The following is an 18,793-nucleotide window of genomic DNA, read 5'->3' on the forward strand; positions in this document are numbered from 1 at the left end:
GGGAAGTCATAATTTGCTAATTCCTGGTCAGAAATTTCAACTGGAATAGCTTAGAATCCAAGATGGCTGCACTCTTCATCAGCAGAAGTTAAAGCCGTATTTATATAATGTTTATCAGCACTTACGTCTTATTTGTGTCTCATTAAATCAGTCGTACACACAATACTGTCCAGGTGCTATCTGTGGACATGTCGCCATGGTGTTTGTATACATTAAATGGTGCTTATTTAATGAGTTGTCCACTGGAATTGCTAACACTGGCTAACAATGAACCTGGCTAGACCGGATTTCTAACTTTGGTCACTGGAACGCAGTTAACTTGGGTGTGATGTCATTCCCAGCTCTGGCTTCCAACCTCCAAGCTAAATGCGAGGCAACGAAAGTAAACTCGGAAAGTAGGTGGAACCTCCACAATCCAACAGCTCAGACTTCAAGATGGCCGCACTGTCCGTCAGCAGTAAAAAGCTGCAGTAATTATCTGCTCATACTGCACTTCTCTCTTATTGTGTCTCATTAAATCGGTCGTAGACACAGTTCTGTCCAGCCTCTGTCTGGCTAGTTAACATCTGGTGCTGCTAACAATGGCTGTCCTGGGTAGTTCCACTGGAACGCAGTTAACTCAGGTGTGACGTCATTGGCAGCATCTACTTCCAAGCTAAGTGAAACTCGGCATTAACCCAGGGGCAGAGGAGGGGGCTCATAATAGAGAGGGCTGACACAAAGAGGGCCCCTCACTAATATCTGCCAACCTGGAGAGGGAGGGTTCTTGTTAAATTGTTGCAAATTTTGCGTGATCATGTGATCATCTGTTATCAAAAGTGGCATTTATTAAAATCTGCTGGCCAGCAGGTGGAGGGATGGGGGGGTCCTCTTCTGAAAATTCGCAGTCCCCCCCCCCCCCCCCCCCCCGGAGGGACAGGAGCCCCGCTACCCCGCCATACATAGTTACAAGGTGGATGGATAGACAGTACACACCATGCCGAAACTCTTCGTGCATCTGCTCGCCTTCAGTCCTCTATACGTCACATAAATACGCATCACATGTACACATAGTTATATGGCCACATTATATCTGATGGACCATAAGATTGCCAGTATTCCATGAATGAAGGTCAAAGTGTGTTTCATCTTTGTCTGTGTCTGGTGTCTGTGGCCTCTGTGTCTGTGGCCTCTGTGTCTGTTTCATTTGTCAGCTTCATTTTACAAAGATGAATTCTGAATTTCAGCAGAGATATTCTTCATGAGTCTGGGCGCTCTTGTGATTGAACAGAGTGTGAATGATCTCCACCGTTATTTTTTTAACACGCCAGGCCCTTTAAGAAGCATTTCTGGTCGAAGCTCTGTGCTTAAGGCAGTAGCGGCCAAGTCGTGTGCCAGTATTGGCTGCCCCTCAGGACAGCAGGCTGCAAAATGGTCTGCTTATGTCCCTGAAGAGTCCCGCCAAGCTTTGGGGCAGCGCTGTCGTTAGCGATTGTCTCGCAGCGGTTCGCGGCCCTGCCTCTGTACTCTGATGGCTGCGTGGCTAACAAGATTTCTGTGTTTGCTGCTACGCCTTCCCTCTAAGACCTTCCTTCACCGCTGACCCTTCAGAAAAGAGATATAATTAACTGATAGCTTTATGCTAATAGCTGTATGAGATATAATAGTGGAGCCCTTTATCCTGGTGGCCTCAGTGGGTAACAGTGTTACGCTTTCAGGGTTGTGAGTTCAAATCCCATCTCCTCTCTGGATGGATAAAGTGTGACAGAATTGTGTCTGTTTAACCATAAAAAGGTTGGTCACTTGAAGGACTCCAGTAAGCACTGTGAATGGCCATTACTTGGTTAATTAATTTTAAACGATTAATTAAAGAAGCGTGCCTTCTGATCCCTTTTGGCTGCCCTCATATACCCAGAACACAGACCACCGTTAAATTACCCGGGTCTAAATTTCTCCAGCCCAGAGTCTCGACTCTGCCTCTCACATTTTATAGTGTATCTCAGTAATATTTAATGTTTAAGGTTGAATTTGGGTCGTAGCAGGAAAATGGAGGGAAGAAGAGTGGAAAATGGCTTTAAGTAAGAACAGAATCACAGAGAGAGAGGCCACTGGTTTCATCGCTGGTTCAGGGCATGGAAGCCAAGACCGCTGGCCGTTCCATTGTGAGTTTCATCTCGTTGACTGCGTTTTCGCAGGTATTTTTTTATGTTTGAATGGTAAACAGTGACCACTGTCACTCTTTGGGACTGAGCATCCAATAGCATTGGGGCCTTTAGCTCAGACGCGGAAAAGCCGGGAGTAGAATCGCAAGATTAATCACCAAGACCCCATTTATACAGAATTTTTATCTCATGACTATAAACGTCTTGGGCCAAATTGGTTTCTTCTGCGGCTCTTTGTCCTTTTAATCCCGATTACAGTAAATTTGGTGCTACTTTAGAAGTCAGGATGCAAACGGCTCAGATTTAGGCGCTTGGTGAAAACTGCTGACGATCCTACTCTTTTATTACAACGTAAAATCTTTTTAAGTTTTATTATTATAGAGACAAATCGGTCGGTGTGTTGGACTGAATGATTCAGGTCAACGTCTAGGATGACTGCGGTTAGGGTGGCATGAGCCAGGGAGAAAAATGCAGTCAGGTTATGAAGAAAGACAAAGAAAAGAAGGAAGGTGAAAGGAGATAAGATCCATCGGGGGGGTCCGTTGGGTTTTGTGGGTCACCCCTGTCCTCCCCTTCTGCCTGCCTCTCGCTTCCTCCTGTACTCAGGTCAAACCTTCTAACATCCTTAATTTTTAAAGCTGGACTGTGTCATCAAGCATGACTGCCTTGAAGGGCTGCATCATGGGAGTGCCCAACCTTAAGAGGATCTTTAATAAGGCATGGGGAGTGTGGGGAGCTGGCCCAGGGCGGGGGCCGTCCATAAGGACCAACAGCGACAACAGATACGAAGCCTCAAAAGCCAAGGAGGCTGGAGTTATCGGGGACCGTTGAACGCTGCGAACGCAGGGTGATGTCACACGCTGGGACTCTGGAGCCATATTCACAGCATCGTCCATTTGCTGATAATGTCAGCTGAACCAGCTCAGAAGGTTCTAATGCAGAAAAAGGCTTAATCATATAGGCCAGAGGTTACTTGGAAGGACACTGCTAAATGTTGTATGTTTAGAATGTTGTATATTGTCTCGGAATAAAACAAAGAAAATGAAAACTGTTCCAGAATCGAGTGAAGATGACAGTGATGGATTTAAAGGACAGGCATGACGCAGTGCATGGCTCCGTCACCTGTGCATGCGCTGATTGGAGACAAACAGGAAGTTTGAAAGCCTTCATCGGGTGACCAAGAAGTCCTTCCTGTTTGTTCTTCTTGCACCGCCGTGTCACTCAGCTCGACTACTCCCCCCCTGAAGGGGGCGCCGTCTCTTCCATTTAATGTCAAACCCCTACTGCAAATCCGCAGCAGCGACTGTACCGTCACTGACATTTGTTCAGACGTATTTGAGAAACAACGTCCAATCCAGACAGGTCCTGGCTGACCTAATGTGGCCTGTAAATAAGTCTGCAATGATGCTATGGCAACCTGTAGCCAAGGCACAGACACAAACCCTTCATTCAGGATCCCTTCCGGTAGATTTGACACCAAAGCGAGGGAACCTGATCCATGTCTCATGATTGACATGGAATGATGTGATTTGGAATTGAATGCACTTGTGGATATATGTATGTATTGATGCCTCATTACTGGTGTTTGTATATACATGCCTGTCCCCGTAAATCTGGGCATTGTTTGTGTAACGTGTCATAGTACTATGTCATCATCCATGTTGTATATTTTCGTCCCAGACTGCTCTCCTTCATCTCAACTTTGTTGCATCGAGGTTCTTCGAGTAGAACACAATGCTGGTATCTGAAGGTGCGTTTTAAAGCCGCTACAAAAATAAACCATTTTTAAACATCCCAACCATATAGATCAACAATTTGAAGAACGTCTGATTGGTTAGTCTGTCTGCAGTCCTGCGAGGTTTTGATTTGCTTTTCTCTTTTGCTCTATTTCTCCGAGGTAAAGTGGACTAGTAAAATATTCTGAGCGCTACTAAGCGTCTCTGTTTGTATTTCTTTAGGGAAAAGGGGCCAGAGATGCTCAGCAGGGTGTAAATATTGATAATTAATGGAATATGGATAGACAGGCAAATGGATATGTTCAGCTAAGAGAGGAGGAATGCACTTGATAAATATTGATCGTAGATGTCGCGAACAGGATAAATCAGGCTGTGCATTACGAGCATCAACGCGGAGCATTAAGGGAGGCCTACATTAGTGGAGCATGGATGGTCCGACTCACACCAGGCCACTGTGTAGCATCGCGTTTCATTACATTTTGTTGTACTGGAGGTCCTGATAAACCAGTAAGAAATGCTTTGACTGTATTTTAATGGGGGGGGGGTTTTCTGAAACGCTCAGGCGGCGGCATGGGGGAAAAGGGCTTCCTGAAATTTTTCTGTGAGAGCCCGGTAATGTGATGAGCATCGATCGTGGATAAAAGGCCATAAACTCAGTGTTTCCTGCCGTACTTTGGGGCATCGAGATGCCCGGTGCTGGTCAACCCATTAGGCAACACAGGCAGCTGCCTAGGTGCGGACTTAGCGGCCTCGTTTTCAAGGGGGTGGCCTTTAACTGGGATAGCGGCCTCCTGTTCAGGATATGGGGCCTTTCAGTGGGGTCATGGCTTCCAGTTTATGGGGCGGGACCTTTAACTGGGATACTGGTTTCCTATTCCGGGTACGGAGCTTTTAACTAGGGAAACAGCCTGCTTTTCTTGGGGCTACTTAAGAATTAAAAGTGAAAAATCGCCCAAGCACAGCTACGTATTTTTTCAGGATGTTTGTTAGACCAGAGAGATGTGGTTGGGGTGCTGAACAAATCAAATATGAACAACCTTCTTTTAGTCTATCCCACTGCTCTATCCATTTTATACCAAGTCATGGCAAGTTTGAAGCCCATCCCAGGAAGCAAAGGACCCCATAGAGTCCAGCACAGAGTCACAGTGAGTCATGGAAAAGGCACATTTGAAATCCATTGATACCTTGCCTCTTTGGCTATACAGCCTCTCCCCAGGTTACGATAGGTTTGTTGTAACGTAATCCCATCGTAAGTCGAAAATGTTGAAAGGCGAAAATGCATTTTAATACAGTACACCTAACCTAACAAGCATCATAGCCTAGCCTAGTCCACCTTAAACATGCTTAGAACGCTTACATTAGCCTACAGTTTGACAAACTCATTAACGCAAAGCCTATTTTATAATGAAGTATTGAATATCTCGCGTCATTTATTGAATAATGTACTGAAAGTGAAAAACATTTACCATCGTAAGTTGAAATATCGTAACACGGACGATTGTAACCTGGACCGCATTGGTATACGTGCTTCATTTTCAGTTTATCTACCCAATTATTTGAACCTTTTTGCTTGGTACACTCACCTGCTGTTATTACCTTTCACTCCAATTCATACACTGTTCCTCAGTGTTACTTTCCCTGAGAAACTCCCTCACGGAAATAGTCCACCCCCCACCCTGAAGCCCTTGGCGGGCCGCTTCCCTGCAGATTATCCCACTAGATGGGTGACATCAGAGGAGGTTCTGCGGTGTGACTCTTCAGTTTATGCAACACGACGACATTATCAAATACCACATGCCGTCGTCTTTGACCTGATGGAAATGTTGGTTTTGTCCCCCCCGTGGCATTTACCACTATCCCTCCCTCCCCCCTCCCTATCCTTACTGTGTAAATAAACCGAAAATCCCCCAAACTGCCTTCATTCCTTGTGCCTGAAATGGAAAACAGATGCCAATCCATGTGTATTCCCAGTCGATCCAAGGATGATTCCCAGTGTCACCAGGAGGCAAAAATAACTTGCTTGGGGTTTAATACTTATAAAACATGCTCCATTGGCACATCCACAAACACATGGATGAAATGTGCGTTCGACAACAAAGAGGCAGGTCCCCCGAACAATCAGGGATTAGCTTGTGTGCATAAGCATTTAATTCCTTTATTCACTTTGTGACAGTGAGGTCTATCTGATCTGGTGCTTTTGGTTTACTTACATCCAGACATTCCTTCATTCTCGATTTGCATACTTTTTTTTGTGTAGAACAAACTAAGAGCTTCCATAAACAAAACAAACGTAATTCACATTTTCATTCAGTAACTGTGACAATAAATGTAAATGTAAAAATAAAGACAGGCGTGTTCATTTTACAATGATTTACTTTTTGACATTTTACACAAGCCCATTAGAAAGCCGCTGGAATTCAATTACAGCAGGAAGGAATCACAACCAAGCCAAAGTTTTATCCTTCAGAGGAAAATGTCTATAATCCCAGGCAGGCTACATAGTAACAGGCTGTTTGTTATTGTTTAGTATTATTGTCTATTACCTACTGTTACCATTCTCATTATTCTCTCGATGCTGCTAATTCTTTGAAATTTTGTTAATATTCTATTAACTGACACAAGTAAACATTACATTTTAGTAAATTAACTTGAAGTTGACATTAACAACAGCCAATAGTCTAAATTACCTATACTTACCTCAATATTGGTAACATCTTTTAGAATGATACATGTTTTATTTTTACACATACCGCACCAATGTGAAATTTGCTAGTATTTTTCTGTCTAGGATCAAATCGATCTGTATTTTGCTACCAATATTTTGCATGCTTACGATACTATTCTGTGTGTGTTTAATATAGTTTTGAGCCTGAGTATTTCCTAACTGTTAAATACTCAACAATCTGTTACCCAAACGATGAACACACGCAGTTCAGGAACGTCACTGAAGTAACTCAGCCCCACCTGAACTGCCTGGGAGGGTTACGAGCATTTCTGACGTACGGATTTCCCGCTTAGAGCAGCGGGAATATCAGAATTGATACTTTGTGTGCCGGTTAAAGGGTGCGGCAGGATGGTCTGCGTGGAACAGCATGACACACACACGCTTATGCAGTAAAGTGTCTCCTAGCTTCAGTGAAAGTTCTAAAAGACTACGACCAACATGAGTCACTGTATCAACGTAGACCAGACTCCCTCAGGCAAACCGCATGTGTCTGTGGTCTGCATTTATTGCTTCCATACCTTTTCTGAATGTCTGTGCTTATATTACTGTTTCTGTGTTTGCTTTCTATCACAGAAGATACAGATATGGGACTTAGAGGTTTTTTGAATAGTTCTGTCCATTTAAAATACATTTCCCAAAAGATACATTTAAAATACATTTCCCTAAAAAATAAAAACCTTCCCCCAAAACATGAGGTCAGAGGTCAAATCTCAACATCAGGTTTGAGCCATTGGAAAAAGAAAATGCTAAAATCATGGATTTGTAATACAGAGTGTCTGCCAAAGGAGGTCCTGAGGTTATCTATGGATATGTGACTTTGACAAGGTTACAAAAGGTTTCTGTGCTACACTGGTCTGGCAAACAGGTGAAGTATTCTGCTTACTGGTCAGTGGCTCCCAGCAAGCTGTAGCTGTGAAACAGGGGCTGCATGAACAGACCCATGGTACCAGTCATGCAGACCAGGACAAATATCCACAGGAAGAGCCGGTCAATCACCATGGCCACGTACTTCCAGTCCTCAATGATCTGGAGCAGGAAGCAGTGCTTAGCTTAGCAGGGTGTTCAGGTGCTTCACTGTCTGCTGCTTTCATGTGAGATGACATGAACACTGAGATGGATGTTCTTTAGGGTGACATGAACATAGAGATGGATGTTCTTTAAGATCACATGAGCTCAGAGATGGATGTTCATTAGGGTGACATGAACATAGAGATGGATGTTCATTAGGGTGACATAAGCACAGAGATGGATGTTCATTAGGGTGACATGAACAGAGATGGATATTCTGTAGAGTGACATGAGCACAGAGATGGATATTCATTAGGGTGACATAAGCACAGAGATGGATGTCCATTAGGGTGACATGAACAGAGATGGATATTCTGTAGGGTGACATGAGCACAGAGGTGAATGTTCATTAGGGTGACATGAGCAGAGATGGATGTTCATTAGAGTGACATGAGCAGAGATGGATGTTCTTTAGATCACATGAGCACAGAGATGGATGTTCATTAGGGTGACATGAGCAGAGATGGATGTTCATTAGGGTGACATGAGCAGAGATGGATGTTCATTAGGGTGACATGAGTACAGAGATGGATGATCTTTAAGGTAACGCCACCACAGTGCTCTTTAAAACAATATATACACAGAGAATAGAGAATTATTATGACTAACATGCATTTTGCTGTCAGTCACTTGCTTTAACCAAGCATAGTTCGTAGAGCTACATTTGACTCTGCAGCAGTTACACCCCATTCCCATGAGAGATCTGCTCATACTCACACTCTCAGCATCGTCCTCGCTCTTCATCTGCTCAGCGATGTATCGCACTCCGTCTACAGCCTGCTCCACATCCACGTTGCACTTGACGGTCATCCTCTTCCTGAACCCTGTGTTTTCCGGGAGGTTGTCGATCTTCCAGCCAAACCTCTTGGCCGACTCCTCATTGACGTAGAGGGATTCTGCCTCAGCCTTCCCCAGCTTCATCTCAGAGTGGGCTCTCTGCTGCTGCTTCCGCCGGAACCTCTCCCGGACATTGGAGGTCCTGGGCCTTCGCATGAAGAGCAGGGCGGGCAGCTTCTGGAGGAAGGTTCTCTTGACCCAGTTGGGCATGGTGTGGGTACTGGGTGAGCGGTGGTGCACGTTGAGCACACAAACGCTAGTGACGATGGAGAAGGTGACCAGTACCATGGTAAACATCAGGTACTTGCCGATTAAAGGCACAGCCAGTGAGGTGGGGGGTACTATCTTGGAGATCAGGAGCAGGAAGACAGTGAGGGCCAGGAGGACAGAGATGCAGAGGGTCATCTTCTCGCCACAGTCAGACGGCAGGTAGAAGACCAGGATGGCCAGTGAGGTTATGAGGACACACGGGATAATGAGGTTAATGGTGTAGAACAAAGGCTTCCTCTTTATGATAAAGTCATAGGTGATGTCCAAATAAGTGACATCATTCGGATCCTCATTTTTCCTCCCCGGTAGAGACACAATGTCCCACTCGCCACTAGGCGTGAAGTCATCCCGGCTAGCGAAATCGCTCGTGAGGATAAGGTCGATCTCGGTGTGGTCGTACGTCCATGACCGGAACTTGAGCGTGCAGTTCTGCTGGTCGAAGGGGAAGTCCTTCACTTCTATCTTACAGGCGCTCTTGTAGATAGCTGGAGGCAGCCAGAATATATCCCCGTTGCTGGAGACCACAGCATTGCAGTAGAAAGATACTTCATAGGTCCCATCAGCACTGATAGAAGCAGAGAAACAGACCAGGATTACAACCGTTCAGATGAGAATTCATGTCTTACTCTGAAACACGGAGGAAGACGTTTTACCAGCTGCGGACAATGTTACCCAAGCATGCGACTGAATTTTTAGTAGATGTACTGCAAATATTTTACATTTCAATCAGTCGGCTCCTTAGAGTATATTGTCTTACACAGCATTTTTTTTTCCAAACTAATTTGCTTTTAAAATCATTCCGTTGGTCAGAACATGTGCTCCGCCCCTTCAAAGAAGGTATAATGAAATCTGACACCACCATAGTCAGGATAATCGAGCCTTTCGCCTGTCTCCCCCGTCCAGCTTTTATGAGGCTACATGGCAATACCTCCGGAAGCCCACAGTAAACGCGACTGGTGTCCCAGAACGAGTACCAATGGTAAGCAGATGCACCTACGGTGAATCACGCAGCGGAAACCAATGGCCGGTTTAACGAATGTGTGACTATTTCATTCCGAATTCTGAACACCTCATGTGCTGCTAATGGTAGCTTAGCATCTTCGGTCCATAAAAGGTATAATTTGGCCCCAACTGCAGGATCTAGATCAGTGATCATGCAGAACCGCCAAGAACACGAGGTTGACCATGACCCATGTGAGAGAACGGTCATTATTAAAAGGAAATCTGACTTGGAACAGGAGTGGATCTGAAGATCACCAAACCTTCCATCTTTAAATCACTAATCGCAGTGTCCCTAGTAAACACAGGTCAGTTACACTTTACTTAACGGGGCACAAGTAATTTAATATTATTATGATGATGATATGTGTGTTCATTCTACGTTGTGTTTTTGAACTTCAAACCTTGTGAAGCATTTTTACGTTAATCATATTGATTCATAATGTTCATTACCGGATCAGTTCGAATCAACTTGCGATCCGGCCTTTCAGAACACCTGTCTGCTTTTTTAGACGCTCTATTTGCTCTCGTTGACCCTAAAACAACGCAGGCTATTAGAAAAACGTGGAACTAAACGCGAGACATGGCAGAGATTCAGAGAACTCTCACTTGTTGTAGAGGACAATGTCCGGCAGCCAAATGTGCCGTGACGGCATGCGGAGTTTCTGAATCCCCTCGTGCTCCTCGGGGTTCCACATCAACCGGTAGTCATTCCACTCCTGCGGAGACCACAAACACCACGAAGACCACGAGCATAAGTGACGCCCGCAGGTTCCGTCTGCAGGAACTGCACTTAAGCGGTGAATAGCGGAGGTACAGTTTACACACCTGGGTCAGCCACACATTAGTAGTCATGATCTGCTCCCTTTCATTCTGCAGAAGACAGAGAGACCATCACCAGGCCAGAGATCAATGGCTAAAAGACATGTGCTAAATTATTAAAGCTTTTCCATTATATTTGTAGAATAGTTTGTAGCCCTTTGCTTTCTTAAGAATCCAAGTTAGCATGCAATATAATCAAAGACAGAGATTGACAGACTTATAATGCAAAAGTAATGTGTAGCTAAAGAAATCCATTGGGTTTATGCTATAGAAAGTGACATCATACAGACTGGTCCATGGAAGGCAGTAATTAATAATTGTACAATAATCAATCTGCAACAACCGAAGCTTCTAATGGAGAGAGTTACATGCAATCTTCCGGGGGGGGGGGGGGGGGGGGGCGGGGGTGGTTAGGGTGATTTGCTCTCTATTAGTACTGACACCAAACCTAAGCCAATGAATCTAAGGGTTCGTTTCTGAGACAAATCGAGGAAACGGCATCAGTACATTGGCCTTGTGATGGCATTTTTCTTTCCTGGGGGAGGGTGGGACCAGAGCGGGTACCATTAGAAGCCCATCTGGCACCCGGGGGCAGCATTTCTCAAGCCGGTCCTTGGGGACCAGCAGACGGTCCACGTTTTTGCTCCCTCCCAGGTACTGACCCGGTGGTCTGCCTGGGGGGGTCCCAGGCCCTGAATGAGAAACGTTACCCTAGTCAAGATGCCCCCTCTAGCGTTCACCATCCAAGACAATGTGGAGTTCAGCGGTGAAGCATGCCGCAGGGGGTGGGCAGCTGCCTATGTCACCTGTAGGATTGTCTGGCCCTGGGTGGGACACTAAGACCTGGTTGTAGTTAAGCGTCCAAGGGGGACCAGTTCCTGACTGTACCCTACTGACCAGGCTGATGAGCTGGGCCAGGGACACCTGGATGGCCACAGTCACCCGCTGGCTCTTGTTGACCGCCGGGCGGATCAGCTTGTTATAGCGTTCCGGGTCCAGCAGGTGGTTGACCAGACGCTCCTCTGCATCCGCGGCCGTCACAGCTATAGGGGAAACGATGAGGCAGGATCAGGTTTACGGGATGTGTGGCGCATTCCGGAATGATCCAGATACTGCCCACGGTGAAAGCGGGTGAAATCTCTGAGATCTAAAAAACCAGACTCTGCTAAAAGAAAGCTTATCGCCAAGCTGCTGATTGGGCGTCGCTCGATGCCCCCCCCCCCTCAATATCAGACAATTAAGCACGGAGAAAGCAACAAAGACAGGAAGTGAAAGGTGCGATTAGAAGGATATGAGGAGGCATAGATATGTGAGCAGAAGCAGAAGAAAGAGAAGCTTCCTTCATCTGTCAGGATGATCAAGAAGGATCCTCTCCAAGGAATTAAAGGTGGCAATTAGAATGAAGGATTCAAAGACAGATATTAACTCTGAAAAACATACAGACCAACACTTACAAAACATTACAATCACAGTGTGGAGAAGACATGGGAATAAAGAGTGTTATAAAAAATGACAGAGAGGAAGTTCCTACAGACGGGATTTCTGTGGCAGAAGGCAGCAGACCCGGACTGACTGAGGAGAGATTCCTGCAGCGTATAGCAAGGGAACCAGACCAATGCAGGGATTTGTGTTAAAAGCACAAGCAGGACAACATCTCTGCTCATCAGGGTGAATCACTGCAAGGGAGCGAATCCATGGAGCAGATGTTCAGCTCTAATTTAACAAATTAGCAGACAAAGAAAGTTCCAGAAAAAGAACCAAGGTTTAGCATAGCAGCAGGAAGAAGATCAGTAGTAGTTAATGATCCCGGATAATTTTAAAATGCTACAAGTGGACAGACGTCCTGGAGTCTGTTCAGTGTGTAAGAAGCAGGGGGAGCTCTGCTCTGTCTGGGGAATCTGTCTGTTAATTCAACTGAACAAGAAGCGATGTGCTGTGCCTTTCCTTCATGCAATATTCATCGCTATGGTAACTGCCGGACATTGCTATTGATTAAAATGGAAAGCGGGGCAGGTGGGTGGCATTTTGGGAGGGAAACAATAACTTCAATTTATCAACAAAAAGGCCAGGCTTTGAGAACATCCTAAATTTCCATTTGGAATAATAAAGTCTGCCTGTCTGTATGTCTATCTAAGCCCAATGTTAGCCTCCTGTCAGCTCTCCAGCCTTCCCTCCTAGCCTGTGATTGGCCACATCTGAGCAGGGTGTGTTCCAAACAGCAAAAGGCTAGAACACCTCAAAGTGTGCAGAGACAGATACCAAAAATATACAAAAAAGTACAGAAACAATGCTGTATAATTGTATTATTTAAGACGATTACATTTTATAATAGTCATCTTATTAAGATCTTCAGTGCTTCTCAAACAATAATTTCTAATTATAGAAACAGATTTGTGGCAAGAGAGATAAGGATGGAATATTGATGCAACGATTTACAGAAGAAAAAGAATAAAGGATAGAAGTACAAACATTATATTTCTCATAACTGCGTGTCAAATACAGGGAAACAGAGAGCCTGCAGCCTATCACAGACAGCACAGGGCTGGAGTACACCCTGGATGGGACGCCGGTCCATCACGGGGCCGGGGTACACCCTGGACAGGATGCCGGTCCATCACAGGGCACGGGGCCGGGGTACACACTGGACGGGATCCCAGTCCATCGCAGGAAAAATGCTATGTCAAATTTATAGGCATCGCATGACCTGACCTCAAGCCTTTTGGCCTGCCATAGGATCCTAGAGCACATACAGACACCCGTGCGGACAATGATGAAATGAGAATCGAACCCACAACCCTGGAGGTTTAGGGTTAGGGTTAGGACAGTTTGAGGTCAGAGATCAGGGTCAGCCTGTGCTAGTGGAGCAGTTGGAATTAAGGGTGTCGTTCACGGGCTCAATGCTGATATGATATCTCTGCTGGCCGTGGGATTTGAACCCACAACCATCCCAAAAAGGGCACAGAGTCCTAACTTAATGAGCTATTCACTGCCTCAGGACCACCCTGTCACCCTACATGTAAGACAAATAATTTATCATCGCCATCCCGGCACGCTTATTTTATACGGGTGAGCAGTTTTGTTTTTGCCTTGCCAAGTCGACTGTGAATTGTGGGTAGCATCAGGAAGTGGAGAGCTGGACTGGGATCCTCACTGCCACAGATGTTCAAGCCCCAGAAGTCTTCACCGAGAGCCCCCAGAGGAGACAAGTACGACACAGCACATGGCTAAGCAACTGAAATCCCAAACCCACAGCCATCCTAAGCCTTTCTAGCAATTAAAATGTTTCAATGCTCATCTAATTCTTTTAATTAGATTGCAATCTCTTGTTAAACAGGGTGCCAAAATGTTGCTGAGGGATCTGTCACAGCGTCAGAGAGGAGAGACCCTCTTATAAAGGGGGGTTGGGGTTGTAAACCTGTTAGTGCTGCGTTCAGCCTGTCAGTCCTAAGTCCTCTGAAGTTACTTAACAGTGATTCATTTCCTCTAAGCAAACTGTGGTATGGGGATTATGGATCTTGGGGGACAGTGGCACAATATAAAGAGGTTGTCACCGATTGGCTGAGCAGGATCTCTACATACTTTCCTGTTAGTCAGAAAACAGAGACATCTCTCATCTTACTGTGGCTGAGTGAGCGTGAAGGCACACATAATACTGCTCCTCTGTGCTCCTTTCTTAAATATTAAATTGTTCTAGCGACAGAAATATCTTCTTGGTAAATAATTCAGCCTAATGCCATCTGTGGACTCACTTTAAAGTTAGTTTAGGAAACTGAAGCCCCTTTTACTGCACTATGCCTGGCTGTGTGTAAAGCACCTGACCTGTGTTCTTCACTGTCTCAGTGTTGACAGTCTCAGTGTAAATTGTCTCAGCACTTACAGTGTTGGTGATGAGAGCTCCAGAGCCTGGAGTCTACGTACTGTGCTGGAGTTGACAGTCTCTGTGCTGTACTGGAGTTGGCAGTCACTGTGCTGTACTGGAGTTGACAGTCACTGTTCTGTACTGGAGTTGACTGTCACTGTGCTGTACTGGAGTTGACAGTCACTGTGCTGTACAGGAGTTGACAGTTTCTGTGCTATATTGGAGTTGACAGTCACTGTGCTGTACTGGAGTTGACAGTTTCTGTGCTATATTGGAGTTGACAGTCACTGTGCTGTACTGGAGTTGACAGTCACTGTGCTGTACTGGAGTTGACAGTCACTGTGTTGTACTGGAGTTGACAGTCTCTGTGCTGTACTGGAGTTGACAGTTTCTGTGCTATATTGGAGTTGACAGTCACTGTGCTGTACTGGAGTTGACAGTTTCTGTGCTATATTGGAGTTGACAGTCACTGTGCTGTACTGGAGTTGACAGTTTCTGTGCTATATTGGAGTTGACAGTCACTGTGCTGTACTGGAGTTGACAGTTTCTGTGCTATATTGGAGTTGACAGTCACTGTGCTGTACTGGAGTTGACCGTTTCTGTGCTATATTGGAGTTGACAGTCTCGCTGTTGACTGCCCCAGGGCTCACAGTTTCTGTATTGACAGTCTTGGATTCTGAAAGCACTGGATCCCACATTCTCCAGCTTATAACACTGGAGCTCACATTCTCAGTGCTGACAGTTTTTTGTGATTAGAGCACTGGAGTTGATAGTCACAGTGCTGACAGACCCAGAGCTGAAAGCCTCAATGCTCATATTCTCAGAGTTTACGTCTCTGTGATGACAGCAGACCCTAATCCCAGACTCAGCTGATGTAGCCCAAAAAATACACTGCTGACTTCCTTAACTGATGTTGGAAATCTCAGTTTGCATACTATTCATTTGGAGGTGGTGGGGGGGGGGGGGGGCAGAAAACATTGTAGTTCTATATTTCACACTAACAGCCAATCAGTACCAGTGCATAACAGTTATAATAGGTTGCTATTTCTACACATTGTTTCATACATATAACTGAAAATGCTACTTCTGAATTATTTAAATATAAATACTCCCCATCTGCTTCTGGATCAGCATCCCCTGGTTTCTGCATATCCGTTAAGTAGAGCAGAGATTGTTGTCGTTCAGTTCACTTCAGGCCACGTCAAATTAAACGATGTATCAGATAGCATTTTAACTTCCCCGATTTCTCCAGTCCTTCAGCTGCTGTTTGCTGTGTGAGTGCTTAATCAGTCCCGATTTTCCAAATAACGGAAATGAGCAAATATCTGATCAGAAACAATTTCAGGAATCAGTGCAAGAAGATGAACAGGACAGAAAGAAACGCAAATGAGGATGTGAAAGATGTGATGCCGAATTCCGTAAGTGCCAACCTTACACTGCAGTTACCAGTGAGGACATATGCTTTACCACGTGTGCCAGCTGTCATATCAATTTTAGACAAGAAATCACACAATTAGAAAGAAAACACAGTTTAGCCTGTAGATACTGTAAATTAGCTGCACTTTTGGGAATCACCAGTAGCCTAACCGGTAGTTATTTAGCTACTCGCTGCACACCGTCCCTTAATATTATGCTACAACTCGGTGAAAGTCATTTGCGAAGCAGGCGAGGTGAGTCTTGCTGCGCTCGGGATATCCGACACCCGGACACTACATTTTAGTCATGATCAAAGTCTTCTCGCTGTATTCATACAGCCTGTGCCGTTTGTCAGGGTCACATACAATCAATACGGCAGCGGAGTACACTTTATACCCTATAGGTATAGGGATGAACTGTCCGCACCACCGGGACATCAACGTGTCAGAAAAAGAGCGGACGTCCGCTTATATCACCGCGCAGGGTGATATTGCTTTAAATGATGAGGTTCCTCAGCAGTCACCGACAGACACCTTCACTGTCACAAAATATCACCGACACAATACAAGATTAGCAAAAGTGTTCTAGTTTCTCTCACATAGCCCATCTGCTAGTTGTTTGAGTGGCCCCTGCCTAATTCCTTTTCCACTCAAACCCAGAAATAGTGCAAAATATTTGAAAGGATGTGGCTTTAGTTACTCATCGGAGCTGCTGAGTTGGTTTTATGAGCAGGGATATGTATAGGTGTCGAAATCCAAAAATTCCATTACATGCTGTTCAACTAAGGCGTCCTGCGACATCACGTGGTAATAATGACGTACTGAAAACGTGTCATTTTCCCATTTTGGAGAAATGTTATATATATATATATATATATATATATATATATATATATATATATATATATATATATATATATATATATTCTTAAACCTTCTTTTATTTAATCAGCCTGATGCCTCAACAACAATATCTATGTTCTATGTTCTATCCTGTTCTATTCCGTCTTCTATTCCTACTGACAATGTCTGCATATTCCAAGAACCCCCACGACTTTCACTCGAATCATTCTCACTCTTTTGGTTTCAAATTTTTTTTACCCTTCCACTTAAATATTCACAGACGAATCGTTTCGCAAAGAACCGTAAAATGGTTCAAATATCGTATTCAAATTAAGTTGTTAACAAATCCTAATTTATACGACATTTTACTACCTTTAATCGGTAAACTATATATACACCTGAGGCATTTTACTGTAAATCAGAAAAACAACATTAAGTGCAACTTAATCATTACTTAATAAGATGCATATTAAAATAACGCAGGTATATGGAAATATACGGAAATACTTAATAAAGGGGAAAATAAAGATATAGGTTGCAAAAGAAAACGTGAGTTTACTCAATTTAGTGTTCAACGGATTTTAACACCTGAAAACGTAATTCTTTATCCTAGTAATTGTACTTACTTGCCACAGACAGGAAGAGAATGCAAAGTGATAAAGTCACAGCCGCAGTCATCCCCCAAAGCCCTTCTGTCCGGTGTCTTACTAAACTTAAAACTGGCCCTTTTTTATTCCTTCACAGCATGCCAATAAACACCCTACTTGGTGCGACTTATGCTCCCATGCCCCCCCTCACTGAGCGATGCCCACCGGCTTAATGGGGGAAAAGCAGCCGAGCTGCTCCTCTGCCCCCCTAAGACGTTTCTCCTCTTCCCTTGGGCTGCTCAGATGCGGACCCGCCAATTTCGCTTTTGATTCGGAAGTCCTGGGTTCTTTTCAGCCTGAGCTGTAAGTGAATATTGCAAGAGCCGGAAATAAAGGCGATTCTTCCGACCGCGTTTCCCCTCCGCGGCGCCTTGCTTGCGCGCTTGGAGATGCGCTCGTTTCAGTACCGGGGCTCGCTGCTGTCGTACTGCACGCTTCAACCTGACTAATTTTCAGACTAAAAGCTGTCTTCTCCTATTTCTATATTTTATGTATAAATACATCATATGCGAATCTGTCTCTCATTCCCCCCGTCCAGAATGGTCTATGTGCATTTAGCTTGCGCTTTAATTGGTTAAATAATATCACAGTCACCATGAAGAAAATATTATTAAACTGACATAAACACAGATGTAGATTGAGATGATTTTAGCTAAAATGTACTGAGAGTAAAAGCCTGGCGTGAGGCTGTGGATATTGTTTCGTTGCATCTGCGATAATATTCGTTTAATTAGGCAATTAGCCACGCTGTAGTCCGTCCATATGGCTCGTTTTCCGTTGTCCCACAGGAGTAAGGAAGCCCACAGCAGTGACTCTGCCATATTAAGTCATATGAACGCAAAGAAAGTTATATGCATAGTTCTTATATTGTGTTTTCTGTTGCAGTGACGTTTGCGTAAAATATTATTTAATGAAATCGTCGCATAGATTTTAACACCTGAAAACCAATAAGCTACCGTTGAACACGAAATTTAGTAATGTTTTTTAGAACTGCAGCATGTTTGACGTATACACTCCTTGACAAGATATGGACCACAGCCAACATAAAGCTTTGGCCCATTTTTTTGCACAGGAATATATATCACATCGTTTTAATAAAATATGTAATTTGGTAAAGGAATTGACAATGTAAATTCAGCAACACAAAAAGTTACTTGTTTTTATTTTAAAAGATGTTATTGGATAAACAATTTATAATATTTATAGTTCTTAAATAACAGCATGGATACGTCATGCGATCAGATTTTTTTTTATCTTACATTGAATCAGGATCATCATCATCAAGGCAAGAGCAAACTACTTTTTCCCAGGACCGCAGAGTATCTGACCTGACCGGTATCAGTTTAAATTTGAACCTCATTAACCATAACTATATCGCCTTTACTATATAGCAAAGATAATACTCATAATCCAGTATTTCTCCAGCATTCT

The 18,793-nt window shown here is 44.3% G+C and overlaps 1 protein-coding gene across 2 annotated transcripts; it reads right to left on the reverse strand.

Annotated features, from left to right (window-relative positions):
- Positions 1 to 6,394: 6,394 nt before the first annotated feature.
- LOC125704596 (neuronal acetylcholine receptor subunit beta-2-like) lies at positions 6,395 to 18,640 on the reverse strand. 2 transcript variants are annotated; one of them, XM_048970383.1, is made up of 7 exons: positions 18,625 to 18,640; positions 17,342 to 17,389; positions 11,496 to 11,641; positions 10,605 to 10,649; positions 10,386 to 10,495; positions 8,388 to 9,342; positions 6,395 to 7,628 (listed from the first exon to the last, which is right to left on the reverse strand). In XM_048970383.1, the coding sequence occupies exons 1-7, from the start codon at positions 18,638 to 18,640 to the stop codon at positions 7,482 to 7,484; spliced, it is 1,467 nt and encodes a 488-aa protein (XP_048826340.1). In that variant the 3' UTR covers positions 6,395 to 7,481. The 2 variants fall into 2 exon arrangements, with proteins under 2 accessions (XP_048826340.1, XP_048826339.1); XM_048970382.1 differs by lacking the exon at positions 18,625 to 18,640 and having other exon boundaries at positions 17,342 to 17,650.
- Positions 18,641 to 18,793: the final 153 nt, after the last annotated feature.

The sequence above is a fragment of the Brienomyrus brachyistius genome, chromosome 12 (genome assembly GCF_023856365.1).
Source record: "Brienomyrus brachyistius isolate T26 chromosome 12, BBRACH_0.4, whole genome shotgun sequence".
Lineage (NCBI taxonomy): Eukaryota > Metazoa > Chordata > Actinopteri > Osteoglossiformes > Mormyridae > Brienomyrus > Brienomyrus brachyistius.